The sequence below is a fragment of the Colletotrichum karsti genome (genome assembly GCF_011947395.1).
Source record: "Colletotrichum karsti strain CkLH20 chromosome Unknown Scaffold57, whole genome shotgun sequence".
Lineage (NCBI taxonomy): Eukaryota > Fungi > Ascomycota > Sordariomycetes > Glomerellales > Glomerellaceae > Colletotrichum > Colletotrichum karsti.
In genome coordinates, this window is record NW_024065957.1 from 1 (window position 1) to 21,422 (window position 21,422).

General features: G+C 52.5%; 5 protein-coding genes across 5 annotated transcripts; 2 read left to right on the top strand and 3 right to left on the bottom strand.

Annotated features, from left to right (window-relative positions):
- Positions 1-3,250: 3,250 nt before the first annotated feature.
- On the bottom strand, positions 3,251-5,188 carry CkaCkLH20_12262 (uncharacterized protein; the record flags this gene model as incomplete). The annotated part of the gene is made up of 2 exons (XM_038894975.1): positions 3,251-4,387; positions 4,829-5,188. The coding sequence occupies 2 exons, from the start codon at positions 5,186-5,188 to the stop codon at positions 3,251-3,253; spliced, it is 1,497 nt and encodes a 498-aa protein (XP_038739637.1).
- A 3,028-nt stretch (positions 5,189-8,216) lies between these two features.
- Positions 8,217-9,076, top strand: CkaCkLH20_12263 (uncharacterized protein; the record flags this gene model as incomplete). Its single annotated transcript, XM_038894976.1, has 3 exons — positions 8,217-8,367; positions 8,447-8,736; positions 8,822-9,076. 3 exons carry the CDS (start codon positions 8,217-8,219, stop codon positions 9,074-9,076), a joined length of 696 nt encoding a protein of 231 aa, XP_038739638.1.
- Positions 9,077-9,523: 447 nt separating this feature from the next.
- Positions 9,524-11,428, bottom strand: CkaCkLH20_12264 (uncharacterized protein; the record flags this gene model as incomplete). The annotated part of the gene is made up of 1 exon (XM_038894977.1): positions 9,524-11,428. The coding sequence occupies one exon, from the start codon at positions 11,426-11,428 to the stop codon at positions 9,524-9,526; it is 1,905 nt and encodes a 634-aa protein (XP_038739639.1).
- Positions 11,429-14,075: 2,647 nt separating this feature from the next.
- CkaCkLH20_12265 (uncharacterized protein) lies at positions 14,076-15,350 on the top strand (the record flags this gene model as incomplete). The annotated part of the gene is made up of 1 exon (XM_038894978.1): positions 14,076-15,350. The coding sequence occupies one exon, from the start codon at positions 14,076-14,078 to the stop codon at positions 15,348-15,350; it is 1,275 nt and encodes a 424-aa protein (XP_038739640.1).
- Positions 15,351-16,977: 1,627 nt separating this feature from the next.
- CkaCkLH20_12266 (cytochrome p450 monooxygenase) lies at positions 16,978-20,874 on the bottom strand (the record flags this gene model as incomplete). Its single annotated transcript, XM_038894979.1, has 6 exons — positions 16,978-17,507; positions 17,607-17,638; positions 19,358-19,480; positions 19,540-20,150; positions 20,210-20,737; positions 20,794-20,874. The coding sequence occupies 6 exons, from the start codon at positions 20,872-20,874 to the stop codon at positions 16,978-16,980; spliced, it is 1,905 nt and encodes a 634-aa protein (XP_038739641.1).
- Positions 20,875-21,422: the final 548 nt, after the last annotated feature.

A 21,422-nucleotide genomic window follows, 5' to 3' on the forward strand; every position in this document is an offset into this window, starting at 1 on the left:
ATTAGGGACTATAAGGTTTATATAAAAAGTAAACCTAGCTAATATTAGCCTTATAGTAAGATATAGCTGCTCTTAGTACTATAAACTATATAGGAATCTATCTTATTAAACTTTATTACTAAGTTACCTAAGTCTTAAGAACTAATAACTAAAGTCTACTATAATAGCGTCCTAGTTATTATTAATAGACTTATAAAGTATTTATATTTTATCCTATATATAGAGTCTAACACTATAGAAGACCTTACCTATAAGTTTCTATAGGTAATTATTAGCTAATATAGAATGCTAAAGGAAATCGTTTCTAATAGGGATAAGTTATTTACTTCTAAGTTTTAGAGATCTCTAATCTTATAGCTAGGATCTAATTATAAGATATCTACTGCTTTCTATCTATAAACTAATAGCTAAATAGAATAAATTAATTAGATTATAGAAACCTATCTATACTACTATATTAACTATTAGTAAGATAACTAGGTATAACTACTACCTATAGCCTAGTTTGCCTATAATAGCGTAATAGGAGAAAGCATAAAGGAATTACTATTCTATCTAAACTATAGATTTAACCTAATAACCTATAGGTAACTATAATAAGGCCTAATAGCCCTAAAAGCTATAGTAGATATTAATAAACTTAAGGAAATCTAAAAGGAACTACTAAAAGACCTTAAATTTATATATAAATAAATATATTAATACGCTAATACTATAAGAGTTAAGGGACTAACTCTATAGGAGGGGGATAATATATACCTTCTCTACTAAAATATTAAAACTAAATAACTAAGTAATAAGTTAGACTTTAAGAAACTTAGACCTTTTAAAATTATAAAGAAGGTATCTAATATTAACTTTAAACTTATACTACTAGATACTATAAAGTGCTATTTAGTCTTTTATATCTTACTCCTTAAAAAGGCACTATAAGGATCCTATATATAAGACCATATTAAAGTCAACCTAGAATAAGAATATAAAGTCGACTAGATCCTTAATTACTAGGAATATAAGGGATAAGATAAATACCTAGTAAAATGGGAAGGTTATAGGCATAAAGAAAATATATAGGAACTAGTAGAACACCTCAATTATTTAGAGTAGCTACGTAATAAATACTAATAGATAAAAGAACTTTAATAAAATAAATAAAGCATCTAGGACTTCTAAGAAACCTACAGGCTAGGAAGCAGATAAGAAATTCAGAGTACTAGGATTCTAGTCACCCAGCATATTAGAAAGATCCATAGCACCCTAAGTACCTACTAACTAAGCCTCCTATATAGAAGACGACTCAGCTGGAAGGACCTCCTCTAACTTATCCGCCACTACTTTAGTCTCCTTCTAACTCTTTTTGAAAACCATCCGCTTCGCCTTATAGACGCAATCCAACTTCGTAAGGACCTTATTTACTTTAGACTACGCCTTCTATAGCGCCTCTATTTGCTTCTAAAATAATTCTTCTGCCTCCTCCTCCTCATTATTAAGGCAATAAGACTTAACTATAAGACGCTTTACTATAAAAATGAAATTAGTAAAGGGAGTAAGGGAAGAAATAAGAAAATAAATATTAATAAATAGCGTCTTCTAACGCATTATAAGATTTCTAGGTACTACCCATACTAATACATTCTCTATAAACTAGGGAGCTAGGCAATATCTTATAACGCAAGCCCTTAGAACGATAATAACGATAAGGTATAACTCTAAAACCCTTTATAGCAATCTTAAGTAAATAGTAGTAATAATAAAGGGTAGATATTACAGGAGAATTAGGAATATAACCTAATATAGTATTAGTATTATAAAAATTAGGAAATATAATTGATACCTCCCTAACCTAGGAGATACTACCTACTTATATTAGTCTGAGGGACTAGACCTTTAAAGAGGGGACCTAATATTACAACCCATTAGGTATAACTAATAGGGCTAGGGCCCATAGGGAGCTAGGCGGTTATAACAACACTTTTATATATAGGATCACGGGAATAGAAGGGATCCCTTGGGATGGAAGAACTATAGTATAAGTTACGTAATAATAAGATAAGACTGAGTGAGGAAAGTGGGGAACTGAGCGCTTAGTTAAGACTACTAAGCGCTCACCCATAATCACTAAGCGCTTACTAGTACTAATAACGTAATTAGTAGGAAGGGTAAAGATACTATTTAGGACTTATATATAGAATAGACTTAAGTCTACTTAAGGATAGACTTCTATAGCTCTTTAGCAATTAACTTATAATTCTCACTTAAGACTTTTAGCTATATCTAAGTAATAATTACTCTATAAATCTTATTAAGGACTTAACTAATTACTAAGCCCTTTAAAGACCTATAATTACTTAATTAGACCTATAGAATAATAAATAACTATTACTATTATTATTGCCTAACTTACTATTAATATAAACCCTACTATTAGTTAGCTAGCTATAATATAAGACTAAAGGTAAATACTATATTAAAGTAGAGGATAGAGTTAATAAAGGTAATTAAGTAGTATTAATACTAATTAGATATATAGTAGTAAGTTATCTATAATATACTAGGTATAATCTTTAACCCCTCTTATTAAATAATAGCGCTAATATAGGAAAGGTAATATATAAGTAAGTCGTATTACTTCTGAGGTGGAGATGAAGATCGTCTATATTCGCCTGCGTGAATCCAGCGGATGCTTCCATTGAAGATCGGTATCCGCGTTGATAACCCATCGGAAGAGGAGGCGTGGTCGCAACACTCTAACGAGTTAAGCTCCGCCCCGCTCCGCGCCTTGGAGATTTTGGACGGGCGACCTGTCCACGAATCGTCTTCTTATCCGCCGAGTTAAATGAGAATATGAACTGCTGCAATGGTGAACTATGCCACCGAGGATAATGCTGTACTGTGGGGAGACCCCTGAATACTGGGTCTGAGCACGGAGAGACCTGCTTGTTTGAATGGAAGATGGCAAGTCCGATGTCAAGATGATTACCAAGGTCAGTTATTTGGGTTTGTCCGCAGGAATCGGGTTGACGGCGGACATCCGAAGCGGAGCGATGTATCATATCGCCGGCGTTGACACTGCCCTGCCACAGTCACACACCAGAGGGACCGATAGATTATTTTGAGATGTATTGGTGTAAATGCATGCTACCGAGATATCCCAAACCGAACCGAGTGTAAAATCAAAAAACAGGTATCAACAACGCCTAAAACTCACATCGCTCATTCGTTTTTAGTACCCATCCAAAAAGTATGACGTTCAATCCACTACGTGAGGAACGCTCCTCTTCCACTTGAGCTTTTTACCGTGCTTGCTCTCGTGGTGTCTCGACACGTTGTCTCTCCGCCCGCGGTGGTCGCACCCGGGATGAGGGCACTCCCGGATCTCGGAGCGTACGTTTGCGCTCTGGGCGACCTCCGGGTGCCGCGCCTGCAAGTGCCGCTCGAGGTCACGGACCTGGGCGAACTTGTGTTCGGTTCGGTGCTCGGCGCGGCAGATTGTGCAAACCAGAGACTTGCGGTGGACGCGCTGGTGCTGCTTGAGCTGGGCCTCCTTGCGGAAGGTCTTTGTGCAGTTGTCGGTGGTGCAGCGGTAGGGGTAGTCGGCGTCCGAGCTGGTGGGAGAGGTGGTGCCCACGAAGGGGGAGGTAGAGATGCTGTTGGCTGGCGGGAAGAGAGGCATGGACGCATCCGGGAGGAAGTCCAGGGACGCCTCGTAGGGAGATGTGCTTGCGCTGCCGAAGTATGAGGAGACAGAAAACTGGTCGGTACCCGAGAGGTAGTCCGACGCCGAGAGATCTGGGAGGGGAGCATTGAAAGAGAACAGGCTCTGCTCGACGTCGAACTGGACCGCGGGATCGTTGAAAATGTCCTCGGGGGAGGGCATGGCTTGGGCGTAGTCAGTCTCCGTGGGGTAGGTGCAGCCCATGTTGGTAAAGTCGCCGGTGGCGAGCATATCGTGGTTGATAAGCATAGCCCAATCGTCCATCTCGTCCGGTGCCTCGTAGAGGTCGGAGAGAGGCGAGGGCTGCGTGAACATGGGATCCATAAGGTCGTCGGGCGCAGCGCATACCGGCCGACCCTCGGCGGGCCAGCCTTTGGTAGGAGCCGCCATAGTAGTAGTGGGAAGGACGTCAGACCCGGCTTGGGTAAGGTCGTTTTCGTGTCTGTCAACGCTGATGGTTGCAACAGACATCTCGCTCAACTCCGTCTCGGAAGTTGAAAATTGCTGGTAGAGGTGGTTGCAGTGGTGGTCGTAGATGGCGGTAGACTCGGCGATCTGCTGAGCGAAGTGGTTTACAAAAGGCGTTGGTTGCGTGTGAGCTTGGAAACAAGGTTCATCAAGTTTAGATGGCCGCTCGAGAAGTTTTACGACATACTCAGGTCCTTGGCCAACCTAGGGGTGGACGTTAGTCGCATGTCGGGGATAGACGTGAGTGTCGTAAGTCGTCAAGTCTCACCTGCGCGAATAACCGGCATCTTCATCACCACATTAGACCGCAACCGACAAGAACTGGAAAGTGCCACCGAGATTCTCCTGGAGCCGAGGCAATGGGGAGTCAAGGCAGGGCACAGCTGTTCCGACGTGATCACACATCTTCTCCGTCAAACGCTGACGCAGAAATGGCCGAGGCCGTGACACAGTCGGGTAAGATCCCAAGTACGAGAGGGAACCTCTCGAGACGTCTTGTCCTCCAAAAGCGGAGGTGGCAGCATCTGGATCGCAGCACATCGACACGCATCCAAAAGGACAGGTCGTTGAAAGCAATGGAGACTAGGTAGGTATGTTAGCCTCTACATTCGTGTAGAGAAACGTTTATCTATTTTGTCAACTAACCTGCTGCGGAATTGGCAGACGTCCTGTATCAGGAAAGGGCTTTGTGTCACGGAGCGATGCCGCTCGTGACGCTGGAGTTCGAAATTTGCCGCGTCTGACGCCGAAGTTCTCTCCGTTGGTAAAGTCGGTCACCAAGTGTGGAGAGATCTCGATCTTCAATGGCGAGTAGTCCGACTCAAGGGACAAGTAACGGATCATGGCATGATCTGTCGATAGTTCCTCGAATGCGGAGCCACAGCAACCAGAAGCAGAAGGGCAAGACGAAGTCCTGTCAGGGTGAGGCACGAGTCGTCCAGGATCGCCATCGTAATCGTGTTGATCCAGACGGTCGTAGACCGGTGGGTCAATAGGCAGGGCCATTTTGGCGGTTGGCGAAACGGCTTCTACAACCAGCGCATCGGTATTGGCAATGAGGAGAGAGCGGGAAAGCTTGAGGGTGTTGTCTCGATGATCCAAATCGATCTCAAGCTTGTTGCGATAGGTGTGAAAAAGATGAAGATAGGTATGAGAAGAAGGGTTTGGTAAGTCGGATGAGGAAGGAAAGAGTCGAATTCGAGATTCGCGAGGGATGCCTGGGGATTTGAATGGCCCAGTGACTCAGGCAGCCGCTTTCTAACTGGCTGACCGCGGCTGCCCTGTGCCGTTTCTGGGGGCGCAGCGATTTGGCCTCAGTGGCCCGTGCGCCTTCCCCAGTGGGATCCTCTGAGGATCGTGACTTTGGAGATGAATTAAATGTTAGAGATGGCAGGATAATGGAAAGATACCTATTGATCTATTGACTTTAGTGTTGTAGGATTAAATTTTAATCTTCCTTAACTATTATTAAAATCAAATACAGCTCATTTTGATGCATCATGTGTAAGAAAGATCCCCTATCGCTCCATATCCAATTCCAGGAGTTATCTCATCGTTCATCTCTAAAGTCACGATCCAAGCCTCGGACGCCAGGCGGGGCTGAACGGTGGGCGGATTCCCTGCGGAGAGGAACCATTGGCTGGCGGTGCTTACTCTTCCTCCACTCTCACGCATCAAAAAGGTACAAGGTACTTGAGGCCGCCGCGATTTTCTCCATTTCGTTTCAATCCGTCGAGCCATTGCGCCTGCTCCATCGTCGAGGTTTCCCTGGCAAATGATGCAACTTCCCACGGAGCCGTCAATTCGGGATCAATTATTGGTCGCCTTACGCTGACTCTGTCCGGCCAGGGTCTGTTCTCTGCCATCTCAGCTGCTACACATATGGGTCGTCCGTCGGGCGTTCCACGCCGGAGGACACAATCATCGCCATTCTTCTGCATGCTCGGGGCTCTGGTTGATGATCACTGTTGGCGCGAGAGCCTGATTTTGTTCTGTATGCCAGCGCAGCTTCTGGCAAACCCAAATGATGTTTTCAACGTGGAAGACTCTTCCCGAGTCAGGCACTCCAGTACGCACCTTCGTCGAGTGCGAGAGCAGCCCTTCACATCCCGTCGAACTCGTCGTTATCTCCTTCTCCTAAGCTCTGACATCCAAATAGGGAGGGAGTCGATAAGGTCCCAATCTTCATCCAGTTCCCTTGCCCGACGCGGGAACATCCTGACGACCTAATGCACGACCTCGACGAACTCCATAACAAATCGAAAATCTTCACGTAGCCTTGTCGCCGTTTAACCAACTACTCGCTAACAAGCTGATGGGAACACCCAGTTCAGGCCAGGACGCCGCGCCAGCAAAAGGACGAATGAACGGCAAACATATTTCGATGCTAAAAGCAAAAGATTGCGCCGAGGGGGAATCGAACCCCCGGCTCCCCGACGCTGCTGGATGGCAACGGAGAATTTTACCACTAAACCATCGGCGCCATGGTAGCTGACTCAGCTGATGGGAAGGACGGCGATCCTAGAGCTCTTGACGCAGGTCAACCTCGTGCCCGACGACTCAGTGCCGTTTCTCCATCAAGCGCGCGATCGAGAACCACCCAAACGCAAAACGACCGATACGAACGACGAAAAAGGGGGCCAAACAACGGGCGAACAGTCGGCTTTTGTTGAGGTAGGTCTTGTGAGCAGAAGATGCGATTGCGAGGAGGTCCAAACACCAGCAGAGGTACGCCGTGCTGAGAAGAAAAGATCACAACAAGAGTCACAAATAAGTAAACTCAAAATCATCGTGAGTAGGGTGGGAGTTCACGGGCAGGAGGTCGAAATAAAGCCGTCTGCGGGGTCAGGCCAAGCATACCTATCCTAAACTCTGGCACGTCCCCCTCTCAGGGTCCTTGGGAACACCGAACCGGTGGAGATGGTGCGGGCTGCTTCTCGGCGTGAGGTCCACTTTCTTCCGGGTGCTATCCGGGGCTCAGGCCGAGCCAATTTGTTTGCCGGTCTACTCAGCATGACCCGGGTCAATGTACACGGCAGCCAGGGAGTGGTTTGTAACAGCCAATGATTTGTTACTACCAGGCCATCATGAAAGTCCATAGATTGAAATTCAAATGACAGTCGCGAACGCAAATGCTTCGCTTCATACAAGTACACTTGAACGATATTAGCAATTATCGCTCAATACCGTCTCTTTTTCAAAACTCACAGCCAAACAATAACCTCACTCATTCCGGCCTTCCCCCCTCATCTTCACCTACCCTCACAAACATCCCAGGCATACCATCCCCATCACCCAGGCTCCCGATTCGGGTGCGTGAGTTTGAGCAAGATACCTGCATCCAGACCACCCCGCGCTAGCGCCGCCGCCGCCGCCCCGCCCCGCCGTCCGATTCGTCGCCCAGTCATCGTCGCCTCCAGAAACCTCTTCCCAACGTCAAGCATCCCCATGTCTCCCCCTCGTGGCCCGTCCAACATGTCAACCCATCTCACCTCATTGCTGTGTTTACTCAAGCCCCGGACAGCTAAGCTGTTCCTCGCTAGGCCGGGGCCTCGAACAGAATTAAACTTGCTCAACTGGCGCCCTCCATTGGCTCACCTTCCGTTCAGAGTAGCTTTCCGGGACGTTTTGTTTCCCCTCGGTGCGGGTGAAGCTGGTAATCAGCCAGGATGGTCCCTCTCTCTCTGACCTAGGTCCCTCGCACTCTGCATCTGTGGCGTTTCTTGCGCAGGTTTTCCCGTCACTGGAGAGGCATGGGCTAGCAGTACTAGTTCCATATACCACCTCTAACATCCTTGCCGGGCCAGCATGTCTCTTCCCTCGCAGCTCAAGGATGAGGATAAGCTGCTTCTTTAGAATCCAGCCGCATATCCATCTGCGGGGGCAGCACATGTGCGAAGTAGATGAGCTGCGTGTATATAACTGACCTTGCCTTCCATCGGTGGTTGTGTACAAGATCTGACCTTCTCCCATCCCACATCTTGGCGAAAACCCATCAAACAAACAATCAGCCCCGCCGTACAAAGTTGAAGCCATGGCCCCCAAGACCACTCCCCTCCTCCTCCTCCTCGCCCTCGGCGCCGCCAACCTCGCGTCCGCCCACTTCGGCCTCGCCTACCCCGAATGGCGCGCCGACACCCTCAAGGGGACCAACGAGACGGGTTACTCGCAGTGGCAATACCCATGTACGTTCCCCCAGACCTCCCATCACCACCACCCTCACTCCGTCTCCAGCTCCAAGATATCTAACACCAGAAAACACAGGCGCCGGCGTCCCCTACGGCGCGGGCAACACCACCGACTGGCCCCTCGACGGCGGCTCCATCGAGCTCGACCTGCACCACGACTGGACCTACGTCTTCATCAACCTCGGCATCGAGTCCGGCGGCAACGTCACCACCCACAACATCACCCTCACCCCGCAGTTCTGGAACGCCACCGGCTCCGGCGTCCTCTGCGTCGAGAAGCTGAACCTGAGCACCCCCGCGACCGAGGGGCAGAGGGGCAGTATCCAGGTCGTGACTGTTGGTGAATCTGGTTCGGGTTTGTACAACGTGAGTCTCATCTTTCTATCCGACAACAGAAGAATATGGTGTGTCTTGTGAACCGTGAGTCATCTCGACTAACTTGATGCCGCAGTGCGCCGACATCCGCTTTACCGCGAACGCAACCACCCTCTCCTCCGACAAGTGCAAGACACAAGGCGTCGAGGTCTACCCCGTCAAGGAACAGAACGCAAACGGCACGGTCGAGGAGGGCGGCGGCGGCAACGCGAGCAACTCCACCTCCGGCGGCGGCGGTACCAGCGGCGCGTCCGGCCGCGGCGCGCACGTCGCCGCGTTGACCTCCGTCGTGGGACTCAGCATGGCCTTCGTCTTCGGCTTGAGCTTGTGAGATCGCGCGGGATGACGGATGAGGGGGAATGAGAGGGGCAGGTGATAGGGGAGGATGGATGCATCACTAAGACGAAGCAGAAATGTTTGTGTGTTCTTCCGTCTCTCTCTCTGTGTGTGTGTGTGCCTCTAATGTACATGAAATGCTTTGATACCAACCATCCCAACCCGTGGATGCCGAATAAATTCCTTCTTAAATGCATATGCTGGTTGTTATATGGTATGATATGTGCGGAAATGCAAAAACGCGAGACCTGGTCCACGAAACCAAGCGCGGTGAAGAGCGAATTTGCTCATGCAAAGACAAGAAAAAAAAAAAAAAAACCAATGCCCTTCAACATCAATGGTATCTCTCGCAGCAATACGTCCAACTCATGCAAGCTATCTCTATCCCAAACAAGGAAAGCAAAAAATTCCAATATTAATTCCAAAAACCCCAAAATCGTTGTCATTTGGCCCTCTTCAGAGCGGACTGCTCCACGGAGAACAGCTCCCTCATGACCCGCGTCATCGTGATGCGCTGGTTCGGCAGGGGTATCAACATATCAGACACCAACCTCTCGATCTTGTCGCGCGGGTACAGCTTCTCCCGCGCCTGCGCGACCTCGCTGAGCCAGATGTACATCATGTCGACGGCGCCGCACGGCCCGCGCTGGCTCGCCGCCGGCGGCATCGGCCGGTTCACGTCGGCGATCATCCAGTACAGCGGCCGCGGCCCTTTGCGGGAGCGGGCGTCCGGGAAGGGGATCTTGCCGAGGACGTAGAGCATGGTGACGCCGAGGGCCCAGACGTCCGAGGGCGGGCCGCGGAGCTTCCTGCCGATGAACTCGGGCGGGATGTAGTAGGGCGTGCCGCCGGTGGTGACGGGCCCGCTGGCGTGGGTGGAGAGGCCGAAGTCGCAGAGGACGGCGCCGCGGGTGGGCGAGTAGAGGATGTTGGCGGGCTTGATGTCGTTGTGGACGAGGGACTTGGAGTGCAGGTAGTGCAGGGCGCCGGCGATGTCGCGGAGGATGGTGAAGGCGTCGGCTTTCGTGCCGGTGAAGCTGTGGTCGGCGTGGTTGCGCCAGACGCCCTTGGCGGAGAGGTCCTTGGCGTCGACGTGCTCCATGTAGAGGGAGAGGTAGCGGGCGTCGCCGCCGTAGAGCTTGACGATGGACTTGTGGCGGAGGTCGTCCTGGGACTGGTACTCGCGGAGCCACATGTCGGCCTGGCGGATGACGCTGCGCTCGTTGTTGTCCTGGTGGTGCTTGTTGGCCTGGTGGTTGGCGGCAGCGGAGCGGGTCTTGAGGACTTTGACGGTGACGATGCCGTCGGGGACGTTGGAGTGCTCGGCGGTGAAGACGGAGGAGAGGGCCGTGGAGGCGATCTGGTCGCGCTTCGTCACGGTGTACTCGTCGATCTCGCAGCCTCCGGGGATCACGACGGTGTCCTGGGCCTGCATGTCGAGGAGGGCGTGGCCGTTGGCGGCGACGACCTCGCGGCTCTTGGCCTCGGTGGGGAGGGGGAAGACGAGGGGTTTGGCCGCCGGGCGGAGGAACATGATGACGCCGTCGTCCTTCTCCTCCTTCTTGACGGCGGCGGCGGCGGCGACTTCGTCGGTGGTGCGGGGTTTCTTCTCGGTTCTGGGCTGGCTCGCGTGTGCGGTGAAGGAGCGCTTGCCGGAGGCGTTGAGCGCGTCGGAGCTCGACCCCAGGTCCATCTCGTCCTCGTCCTTGAGATCGGAATCCTGCCTGAAGAACGCGGGCCGTTTCTCTAATACTCTAAAGTCGAGAACCGAAACGTCTCGAACATTGATCCGCCACGTCCCTGGTGAGAGGGCCTTGGGGGATCCGGGATTTACGGTCCAACTGGCGCTGGCGGTAGGGCCGTCGGATATTCTCGTGAGAGAGATGGGGACTTCTGACCTGTTCAGCAGGATCTGGTTGTCGCTGGCCGGGTCGTAGTACAGCTCGCACCACAGCGGGGGGCGCGGGGTCTCATCGTCGAGGCGCTCCGGCGGGATGCGCACCGAGAACTTGATGTCCTTGGACGTCTGCGTCACGGCGAGGACCTTGTGCTGGGGCTCCGACTCGGAGGTGACCTCGGCGCGGAGGGCGAGCCACTGGCAGTTGATGTTGCCCGGGCTCACGGAGCGGTTGCGGGTGAGGGGTCTGACGAGGATGCGGATGCCCTGCTGGTGGTGATGCTCCTCGACGCGCAGCTGGTCGAGCGGCACGACGTCGGCCTGGGGCAGGTCGAAGGGCTCGTCCACGCGGATGCTCCCCAGGCGGCGGTCGATCTCGGTCTGAGAGAAGGGTTCCGTCTTTTCCTCCGAGGGCTCCTCCGAGCCGGGAACCCGGCGGTGGTCGCCCATGAGACGGGGAGAGGGGGGGAGGTTGAGACGACGATGGTGCCTAGCCGTCGTCGTGGTCCATGCGCGGCGCGATGGCGAAAGCGGTTACAACAAGACTCGGGGACTCAGTCACTCAACTCGGGCGGCGGAACGGTTGGAAGTGAAGGAGTCGTGTGTGCGCAGGCAGTTGGTTGGTGGCAAGTGGGTAAGGATCCGGCCGGGATGAGGTTGGATTGCGTGCGAACTGGTGTGCGTGAGACGTGGTCTGTCCAGACAATAGTCAGCCAGGCAGACAGGCCGAGAGCGGTTGGCAAGCAGGGTGAGCGTGGTGAGATATGTCGTTTTGCTGAGGCAGGCTAGGATGAGACTGCGGGCTTCGCACTCAGATTCGACCTGTGATGCGGAACGGATGAATGAGGAAAGGGAAAAGAAGGAAGAGGGCGACAGAGACAGTATATGAGAGGCACGAATGCAGGAACAAGCACGGAATTAAGAGCCGCCAGGGCGACAGGCCTACAGGTTGAGGTTGAGGGTGAGGGCGCGAGACTGGACGTCAGATGAACAGATGGACAGATGAGCCCAAAGTCAACTGGAATCAGCGACAGTCAGTGACTGACGGGTGGGAAATGGAGAAAACGGGGGAATAGTAGTGTAGAGTGAACGGGATTGAACGGGGAGGGACCTTGGGACCTTATGGAGGGCCTGCTGATGAAGTCTCAGCCTCAAGTAGTTTATCGGCCGAGACGCAGCAGAGAGTGACTGACTGAGAGTCCTGACCAGCAGATGGCTACTACAGCCAGACACGGTGTGAGATTGTAGCGAGTTGCGGGTGGACGTACGTCAGTTGGACCGCGCAGCAGTTGAGATGTTTCCGACAAGCGGGAAACAAGGACAAGATATGCTCAGAGACTAAGATATGGCCGAAACGAGTTGAGGGATAGAGATGTAGCAACAGGGCTGAATTCGAGGTTGGATGAAAAGAGTCATCGAACCCTGTGGAAGGACACGGGTGCCTGGGGTCCTGAAGAGGAGTTCAAGAGAGAGGGGAAGGGTAAGAATCCAACTGGAACAGACGGAAGGGCTGAACAGCTGCAAGGTGGCTGAAGGGGAATAGCGCTGAGGAGAGTGAATGGAAAGACGGGCTCTCTCATTCGAGATCTCAGAACTGCGCATCAACCCCCCGGTCAATGGGTCTGGAGGAGGTACCCTGACGCACATCTTTCGTGCGGAGGGACATGATAAGGATTCATCGGCCGTCGGATAACCAAAACGGATTGCTGTGCTGACCGAGACCAAGCCACAACACAACGCCTCAGTCAACGGCTTGAATTGAGCGAAGATGAGAGGGTGAGAGAGAAGCGGCCAGTGAGCGCCCTCGATTGAATCTCGGAATGATGGATGGGATGGTCTGCAGGTCTCTGCAGTGCCCGCCAGTCGTGGCAGTTGACTCGGGCGAGATGAATAGCAACAAGTCACTTGACGTTACTGTCTTTCCCGTCTTCACGGGTCGACTTCCGTGAGGAAAGATCTGGAACTGGAAACACAGAGACAACGGGCCGTCGTGACCCAAAACAGATGCGGAAGCAATCGTGTTTATGAAGAAACAGTTTGTCGGAGGATTCGAATTTTGAGAATCAGGCTGGCCGGTGTGTGTGACTGTAAGAATGAGTGGTTGGCGATGAATGCAAATGAGCCTTAAATGAGTCTCAATGAGTGAGAATGAGATTTGGATGCTAAGAAAAGAGGCATGTGGTGATTGGCTCCAGAAGCGACGAGGATGACTGAGCCGACCCACTGGGTTTTTCCATTCTTTCAGTGTTCTGTCCTTCCAGGTTCCTCCTTCCTTCTCTTTCATCTTTGCCGCTGTTCAGCAGGCAGGCAGTTGCCAGTCACTGCCCGATGGCGACTTCCTTCCACCAAGTGCCACACACACAGCCTGAGGTCGAAAAGGCGAAAAGCCTGCGAAAAGTCGTCTCGTGGCTTCTGTGAGTGGAGACACTTTGACACCTTTGTATCCACAAACAACGCCTTCATTGGACATGTCCCAAACACCATGCCGCCCTGCATGCGTCTCCGCTCTTCGATTGGCTCGCTAAAGTGGCGGAGCCCGAAATCGCAGGGCCCGCCCGGACCTCGTGTTCCGATTTCGTCAATAGCGACAGGGCTAATTGCAGCGCTAGCAGGGGCCGGGGCTGACGCTAACGCCGCTTTCCCCCCTGCTGGCTCCCGTCATTCTTGCTCTTTCTCTCCGGCCTGCTAAGTCATCCAATGCTGGCTTCGACATGGAGTTCCGGCATCCCCCCGACCAACTCGTTCCCGCGCTCCTCGGTGTCTCCACGCCCTGAATCTCTCCATTGTCAACACCATCGATCCCGTACAGCACCAGCCCTTTTGCCTCGACCCGAAATACTCACAAACCGCCAAAATGATTCCCACTCAGGGTCCCAAGATCTAAATGCCTCCCATGTCGTCAACACCAGCCCACAATATTCACAATTCAGCACACCGAAGCCGACGGCCTCACCCGGCAACCTTGCCTCCTCCTCCTCCCTCGCCCTCCTGAACACTCCTCTCTCGATCCTCACTCTCGATCCTCACTCTCGACCCTCGACTCGCCCTACCCCGGCGAATCGATCCTCATATACAACCACAATTCCGCCACAATAACATGGACGACCCGTGTCAAGCATGGCCGTTCTGGAAGTTTGGGATGAAGAGAGCTGACCTCTCCACCAAACTGCAAGATCAATACAACACCGTCCCCTCCAGCATCCAGGACCCTGACGCCTTCCACCACGATGTTTACGAAATCTCCCGCCTCGCCGATACCGCCGACGAGTTCCACCGTCTCATGGCCGACCGCAAGGAGCAGCGCTTGAAGGAACTGAACGCGTCCCTTGATCTCGCTGCAGTCGAGATCATTGCGAACCCCAAACTCGTCGGTACCGCGCAGTGGTCGCACGCCCTGCAGCTCTTCCGGACGCGTTCCCTCGACTCCCTCGTGAGGCTCTTTTCAAGTTACCTGCCCGACAACTACGACTGCCATCAAGGTTACTACACGGCCTCGTCGGCCGCATCCTCCTTCGATGACGGATGCAGCACCCGCACGGCTAGCACAAACCTCAGCAGCCTCGACGTCGACGGTCCTACTTTCTTTCACGATGATGACGAAAAGCCTATCATGACGTACGAACCCTTACACATCTCCACCTCCATCTCTTCATCCCAAGAGCTTCCTCCCTCTCCTCGCTCCATGACCACGCAGTCTGAAACATCGGCATCGTCACCCATCGACGCCGACCACGACGACTATGTCCTCCACAACCTCACGCCAGCGCGCACTCTGTCATTCTCAGGATCGGAGTCTGGTCGCTTCGCGGGGAGAGTTCTCCGGTGTCTCGATGACGACGAGGAAGAGACCTCGCAGTCCGAAGACCCGGACTCCCTGACGACGTCCGTCTCCGATCTCGAGGACCGCTCAACGCGTGAGTCCAGTGTGGAGGAGGAGCAGGTCGATTACGCCTACTACCCCGACAGCGCAATTGACGATGAGGACTGTGACGACGAGTTCCCGACAACCCAGCTACCCTTCGACCTTTTTGACGACGACGTGATGGAGTCTTCAGAAACTCCCACGCCCAGACCCGAAACCAAATTATCTTCTTCCACAGCGGCGGCGTCCTATCTTGACAGCAAAACATACTCTTCGCTTCGCTCGATACCCACTTCTTCTTTTCGCAGTTCCTCACCAAAGATACCCCACCGCCGTCGTGACGCCAGCCCTGCAAAGACCAGCACCAGCAGTAGTAGTAGTAGCAGTATGATGATGAGTAGCAGGAGGAGTCCTGAAGAAGCGTCATGTCGCATACAGAAGCCGCAGCCCGACGCGATACGCGGGGCGCGGGCCCTGGCGGCAAAGGGACGCAGGAGGGGTCTGGACTAGCATGCAGGGCGGCCGGGGCACGGCAAGGGCGCGGCGCCGCTGTATATATGTCCATCAAGTGTACATACCACACTGTATCATGAGTTCTCTAAAATCCGTTTTCCGTTTCATGACTTTCTTGATCTCCTGCTTTTTCGTTTCCAAACGATCACTTGGCCTGGTCGTCCGCAAAACATGACTCTCACGCGTGTTTTCGTCGAAGAGACCTGGAGACCCCTTTTAATACTGACATACGCAACAGCCATGCGGCCCGCGTGCCGCGACGCGTCGATTACGTCCGATGCCCTCGCCGTTTCTGAGATGCCCCCCGCCCGTTTTTCCGCTAACGTGATCTCGGTCGGTTTCTCGGTAAAGTCGCGGCCCCGTCTGACCCCGTCAGGTGGCTTTCTTGTACACTGCCTTGCTCCGACGGTGTCGAGTGACCTACCCGACACTTATTTTGTCTTGCTTGCTTCACCTTGAGGTTATGACGTCAGAAGGGATTCTGGACGGTTTGATGTTGGGTTAATTACTGTGTAGGTCATGTGGATGGCGTTTTTTTGGAGTTCGGGTTTCAGCGTGAGGTTATTCGCGGTGTTGATGCTGTGTACGATGGTGTAGTGTGTGAATGTACGGCATCGATTTAATGAGATACCTCACCCTGTTCACGCCTTGAGGTCATGGTTGTCGGTGTTCTGGGAAAACGCTGTGAGTTTAGTTCAATCTCGACATCAGAAAGGGATACATGCGCTGCGTGCAACGGGATCCTGCAGTAGGGAAGGGTCAGACCCGACACGACAGCAATTTGAGTCTACCGTGATACGTCTACCGTAACCTATTTCATTTCTGCTTGAGATTTGCTTCCTAAACAATAATATGTCCTACTGATCATTCGCAACCCGAGTGTAGAAGAAACCTGCAAATACCATTGTTCAAGATCAAGTACGGAATGATCCCCTTCCCTCCTCTCGCAATCTTCTCGCACTGCCATCTGGACCTCCATCTTCCTGCTCGTCCTCCACTCCCCGGTCGTGAAATGGTTGTGTCCTTAGATTCGAAGATAAAATCTGCTTACTGAATCCTGTACCGCTTTGCCCTCCAGAGCCTTAGAGGGCGGTCCGTCACCGAATACCCTTCTCTTTCGAATATCCCTTGCCTATGATACGTGCCATAAATGAGCATGCGTGTGTCATCAAACTCCCCGTGCGTGTAGGGAGGATCGCGTCTCACAATCAAAAGGGCATCCTTTGTTCTTGAACCCCTCCAAACTTGACCTTTCCGTATTGTGACGATGCCCGTCCCTCCGTCTCCCCACCGGACAATGCGTCCCGTTGAAGATGTCCAGCGTCGTTCCAGTGTCAGTCGTTCTGCGCGAACTTCCAGCCCTCCACTGCCGACACGAAGGATATCTCCCACCATTCCCCAGTCATCTCCTTGGGATAGGACTATAGAATGGCATTTCCCCTCTCTTTGGTCCGTTTCCAGCATCACCTTCGGAACCCAAGATCCTTCGTCGTTTATCCTGATTCTCTCTTCGTAGTCGCTCTCCTCCTCTTCGTTCCAGTCCCAACCGGGCTCCATTTCGCCGTCTTCCATCTCATTACCCCAGCTTGTGGACGTCAACATGCGCAAAGACAACATCCCCGAGTCAATCGCCTCCTTCAACATGTCCCTCAGGCCGCTGCCATATCTCGCATTCACGGAACTTCCGTTCTTGACCAGCCCCAGATACGCGATAATCGTGTCCTCCTTCCGGCCCAACACCCTCTTCGGATTTCTTGCTCCACGCGATCTCGAGATCCTCGTACAAGTACGGACGACCTCTCGCCCGGCCGAACAACACTTCGCCTTCCACGTGGTCCTCCGCCTCGTAGGCGGTGTGGTTTGCCTGTACGCCCGCCCATTCCCTGGAGACGATACTTTCGGGGCATGGCGGCTTCCTGCAGCGTCCAGCCTCTCGTGGCCCAATTCGCTGCCGGCCACGGACGGAACGACGCAGTCTCCCCTTCCTGGTGTCGAGCTCCGGTGTGAGGACGATTCCTGTCCCCGCGTTCCTGTAGTAGTCGCGCATCTTCCTCACCTCCTGGGCCTTGTCCGTGTCGTCGGTTTGGGCGATGCAGAATTTGTCGATCCATATGTAATCGAAATTTTCCTTCTTTGCCAATTCCGTGGCCGTCTCTAATCAGCACAGTGTCGTTGTCCCATTTGGTTCCACACGTACGAGAGGATAGCGTATGTCGTCGCGTTCGATCCATCCACAACCTCTTTCGTCGTAACGTTCATGAGTCGGGCCGGTAACATTCTCGCAGCTCGACTGGTTTCAATGCGATTGACGATATTCGACGGTGTAGGATTCTGCGTGGTAAGGGACGGTGACCTTCGACTCAAGCCAAGCCAATCGAGATTGACTGGACGGTAGTGCAAGCGAACGACGATGACTCGACTGGAAAAGTTGGCCCGCGAGCCCTTGCAGTAGGCTTGTGTTTAGTCAATGATCTGGGAAGAGATATGCTAGGCTTTTCGTTCAAGCCTGTGACAAAGATACTCGAACCGCGCTTTCGGAATCTACGTATGTAATCTCGAAAGCTAGGCTTGAGACCTGTGGAAAGAAAGCCCGATGATCCACCAAAGTGAAAGTCCCGTTGCCTCCGCGGGATGATGGGTATGGTTTTACTTCCTGGGAAGCAAGTGACTTCCATAGGCCTCGGTGTTTGGCTTTATTTGTTAAATAACAAGATCAGCGTCTCAAGTACCTAATCTGTGACTATGCATACATGGGTGCGTGGTAATATTCAACGCCACGACGGCCCATTCAGGGGCCTCATTCGACTACTCATATTCCACTCCATTTGTACAAGCATACATGCATAGGGTCGGTGTATCGTTTGACAAGGCCGCATCAGTACCATGCAAGCTTGCCCGAAATATTCGGCATACTAAAACTAAGCCCAATCAACGTTGACTGTGACCAAACTATTCAATATGTCCGAGCCTTCTTCATTTGAAGTATGCCGTTCTTATTCGATCCTAACTGTCAAGGTGGAAACGACATCAAACTCAGAGACCTGGCATTTCCTCGGGAGAACAGTCCAGCTCTATACGTCCCATGCGCCAGGCTTCTGAAGCTGTTGGGAGGTGGAGCGCGGCGGGTGTAGTGGTGTCCTGCGGCAGGCTCTGGACTTGGCACAAGGTCGCGAACAAAACAAGGCGCCCGAGACACCAAAAACAGATGATGCCTGCACTGAGGCGACCGTGATCACAACGAATCATAGGGAGGCAATGTAGGTTGGCGACCATTGCATATTTGAAGCGTAGGTATGCTCACAACACCATCAAAGACACCTTTGTCGTTTGACGTTACTCAACACTTTTGCTCTGTTCCTCAATAGAGAAGCTGGGGGGCATTGCCTTTCTTCAACTTGCTTCCGGATCTGGTCTTTCCACAAGCCTCTTAGAAGATTCTTATACGGACCGGATGGCTTGGTAAAGAGGAGTCATCCGGAAGCAATGTCCTGTGAAGGGCACCGGAATCAGAGCGTATCCTATCAGTTACTTGACGGCTCCAGTACACCTCATCATGAGTTTCAACAGATTCCAGGCCTACCCCGGAAGGTACGGAGCTCGAAGGACAAGGCCATCCACACATATCGAGTTATTGGAGACACACGATGAATTGGAGGATATCAAAAGAAATGATCTGCTCCATCCATCCTTCCACAGTCCTTTCCACGCGCTTTCTCACGTCAGATTATTAATGGGGTCTCAACAGGAGATAGAGGTGGTTATGGATTACAAAATCAATACACAAGTCTAGCTTGACATTGCGCATAAGTTTGGCCCGTCTATAGGGCACATTTTCTGTATACTATCCAAGTTCAAGGGCTTCTCAAATAGGTTTCTTCTCAACTATACACCTTCCGGATATCGGAAAAGTGGCGAAGTAATTGAGAAAAGCCATCGACTCAGGTGTGGTTTCCGGCGCCACCCTGGCTCCAGGACACTCGCGAAAGAAAAGAGCCGCCGCCAACCTCATCTCGATATATGCCACGTGGATGCCAATGCAAATGCGAGACCCAGACCCAAACGGCGCGACTACCGCCTTGGCTTCCGCCGGCATGTTCGATTCGGGGAACCATCGCTCCGGTTTAAACCTAGAACCCCCACTCGTCAGCAAACAGAGATGGAACAGACTGTCAACAAGGCAGCTTACTCCAATGCGTCTGGGAAAAGCTCCTCTTTACGATGCATCGTGTAGCCTTGGGCGCTGATGGTCGTGTTCCCGGGCACGGCGTACCCTTCGATCGTGAGACCGCCGGGCGGAGTTCGTCGCGGGAACGCCCCCTGCGCCGCGGCGAACAGCCGGTTCGTCTCGCTCAGGGCCGCGTTGAGCCACTTCAGCTCTTCCACATCCGCATCGCGGAAGTCTTCGGGCAACCTCGCGACCTCGGCCTCGATCTCCGCTTGGATCCTCGGATGCGACAGCACGGCGTAGACCAAGTAGGACAGCGTGACGGCCGTCGTGTCGGTCCCCGCGACGGTGAAGTTTCCCGCCTCGTTCTTGATGTCCCACTCGGTCAGGGTCTCACCCTTCTCCGCATTGGCGAGAATCGTGCCGAAGATGTTGCGCTCGCCCAGCTGGGTCAGCTTCTTGCTGTTGTCCACGGCGCGGGACGCGTAGTCGATGACGTAGTCCCATCCGCGGAACGCGGTTCGGAACCAGGGGAGCGGGACAAGGCGGCCCAGGGGCTTGAGAAGCGGGAGCTCCGCGGTGAGGCCGGAGACTTGGGTGAAGATTTCTATGGATCGGATGAACTCGTTTTTCTGTGTGGCAGATCAGCTACTATCAAACTCATCGCGGCATCCGGTGAGAGTTGCGTTACTTCGCCTTTGCGTAGCATGTCCCAGGATTCTCCGAACATCAGCTCGCCAGAGACGTCCGACGCCATGAATGTGAACCACTTGAGAACGTCGACCTCGCCGTCCCGCCGCAACTGCTCCGCGATCTTGCGCACCCCCTCCCGGGTGATCGCGGCGATGACGTCTTCCCACTGAGTTCTGAGCTGAGACTTGCTGAATGCCCTGGCGAACATCTTCCTGCGCTTCGCGTGCTCCCTCGGGTTCCGCATCGTGAATAGGCCGGGTTCGTTGTGGCCGCCAAACTTCAAGTACCACTCGTGTTTGAGGCACTGTGAATTCGTGGCGTAGATCTGGCGGTGGCCGTCTGCGGTGGCCACGGAGACTTCGTCGGGGCTGAGGCGCACGATGTCTCCGTACTTGCGGTGCAAGTCGTGGACGTAGTATATCCGCCTGCCCACTACTACGTGGTACTTCAATACGTAGTGGGTGAAGTGGGTGTACCACGGGCCTGGGATGTATTTCAGTGGCGACAACGCGGCTCGGATGACTGCCTATGAATCTTGTTAGGAGGGAGAAGTCATATCAAAGTAGACCTTCGTAGACTCACTCGCAGCGTCAACCCTATGGCTAGGAGGGTTAACACAACCATCGTGGGCACAACGGAGCCCTCATTCAAGAGGCCAAACATTGTGTCTCTCGGTCTCGGAACTCTTGTGAACGGGATATTTGATGTGATGAACGAGCTCAAACCGGCGGCGAATGAGACTATGGGTCGAAAACGAGTGAGATCTGACGTGCAGCTCGATGGCGATTGTTCGTCCGAAGGCTTTATGAGCCCTGAGTTTGTAGACAGGAAACCACCGAGGCGGAACGGCAGCCGGAGCTCTCAAAAACACAAGTGCGCAGTTCCGATCTCACCAACCCCATCTCCTATGATCGAGACATCTTCTAGTAACTGAATGGGGTACTAGGCATGGATCACTATGTCATGACGAATTGGTAGTTCTCGTCTCATCATCCTCACCGCTGTCATCCCACCGGCTCCTACCGGCTCCCACCGTCGCACGACATATGCTGCCCGGCGAAGAGAAACCGTTTGATGCCGAAAGGACTCAACATATCCCGCTTACTAAGTCTACCCAGTTCGACAGTATTAGCCGTGAGCCAAGGAGCGGTTCGTCAATGAGGCAGCTGGGATAACCAATCCAATCGTATTATTCGCAGGTCAGGATTTGA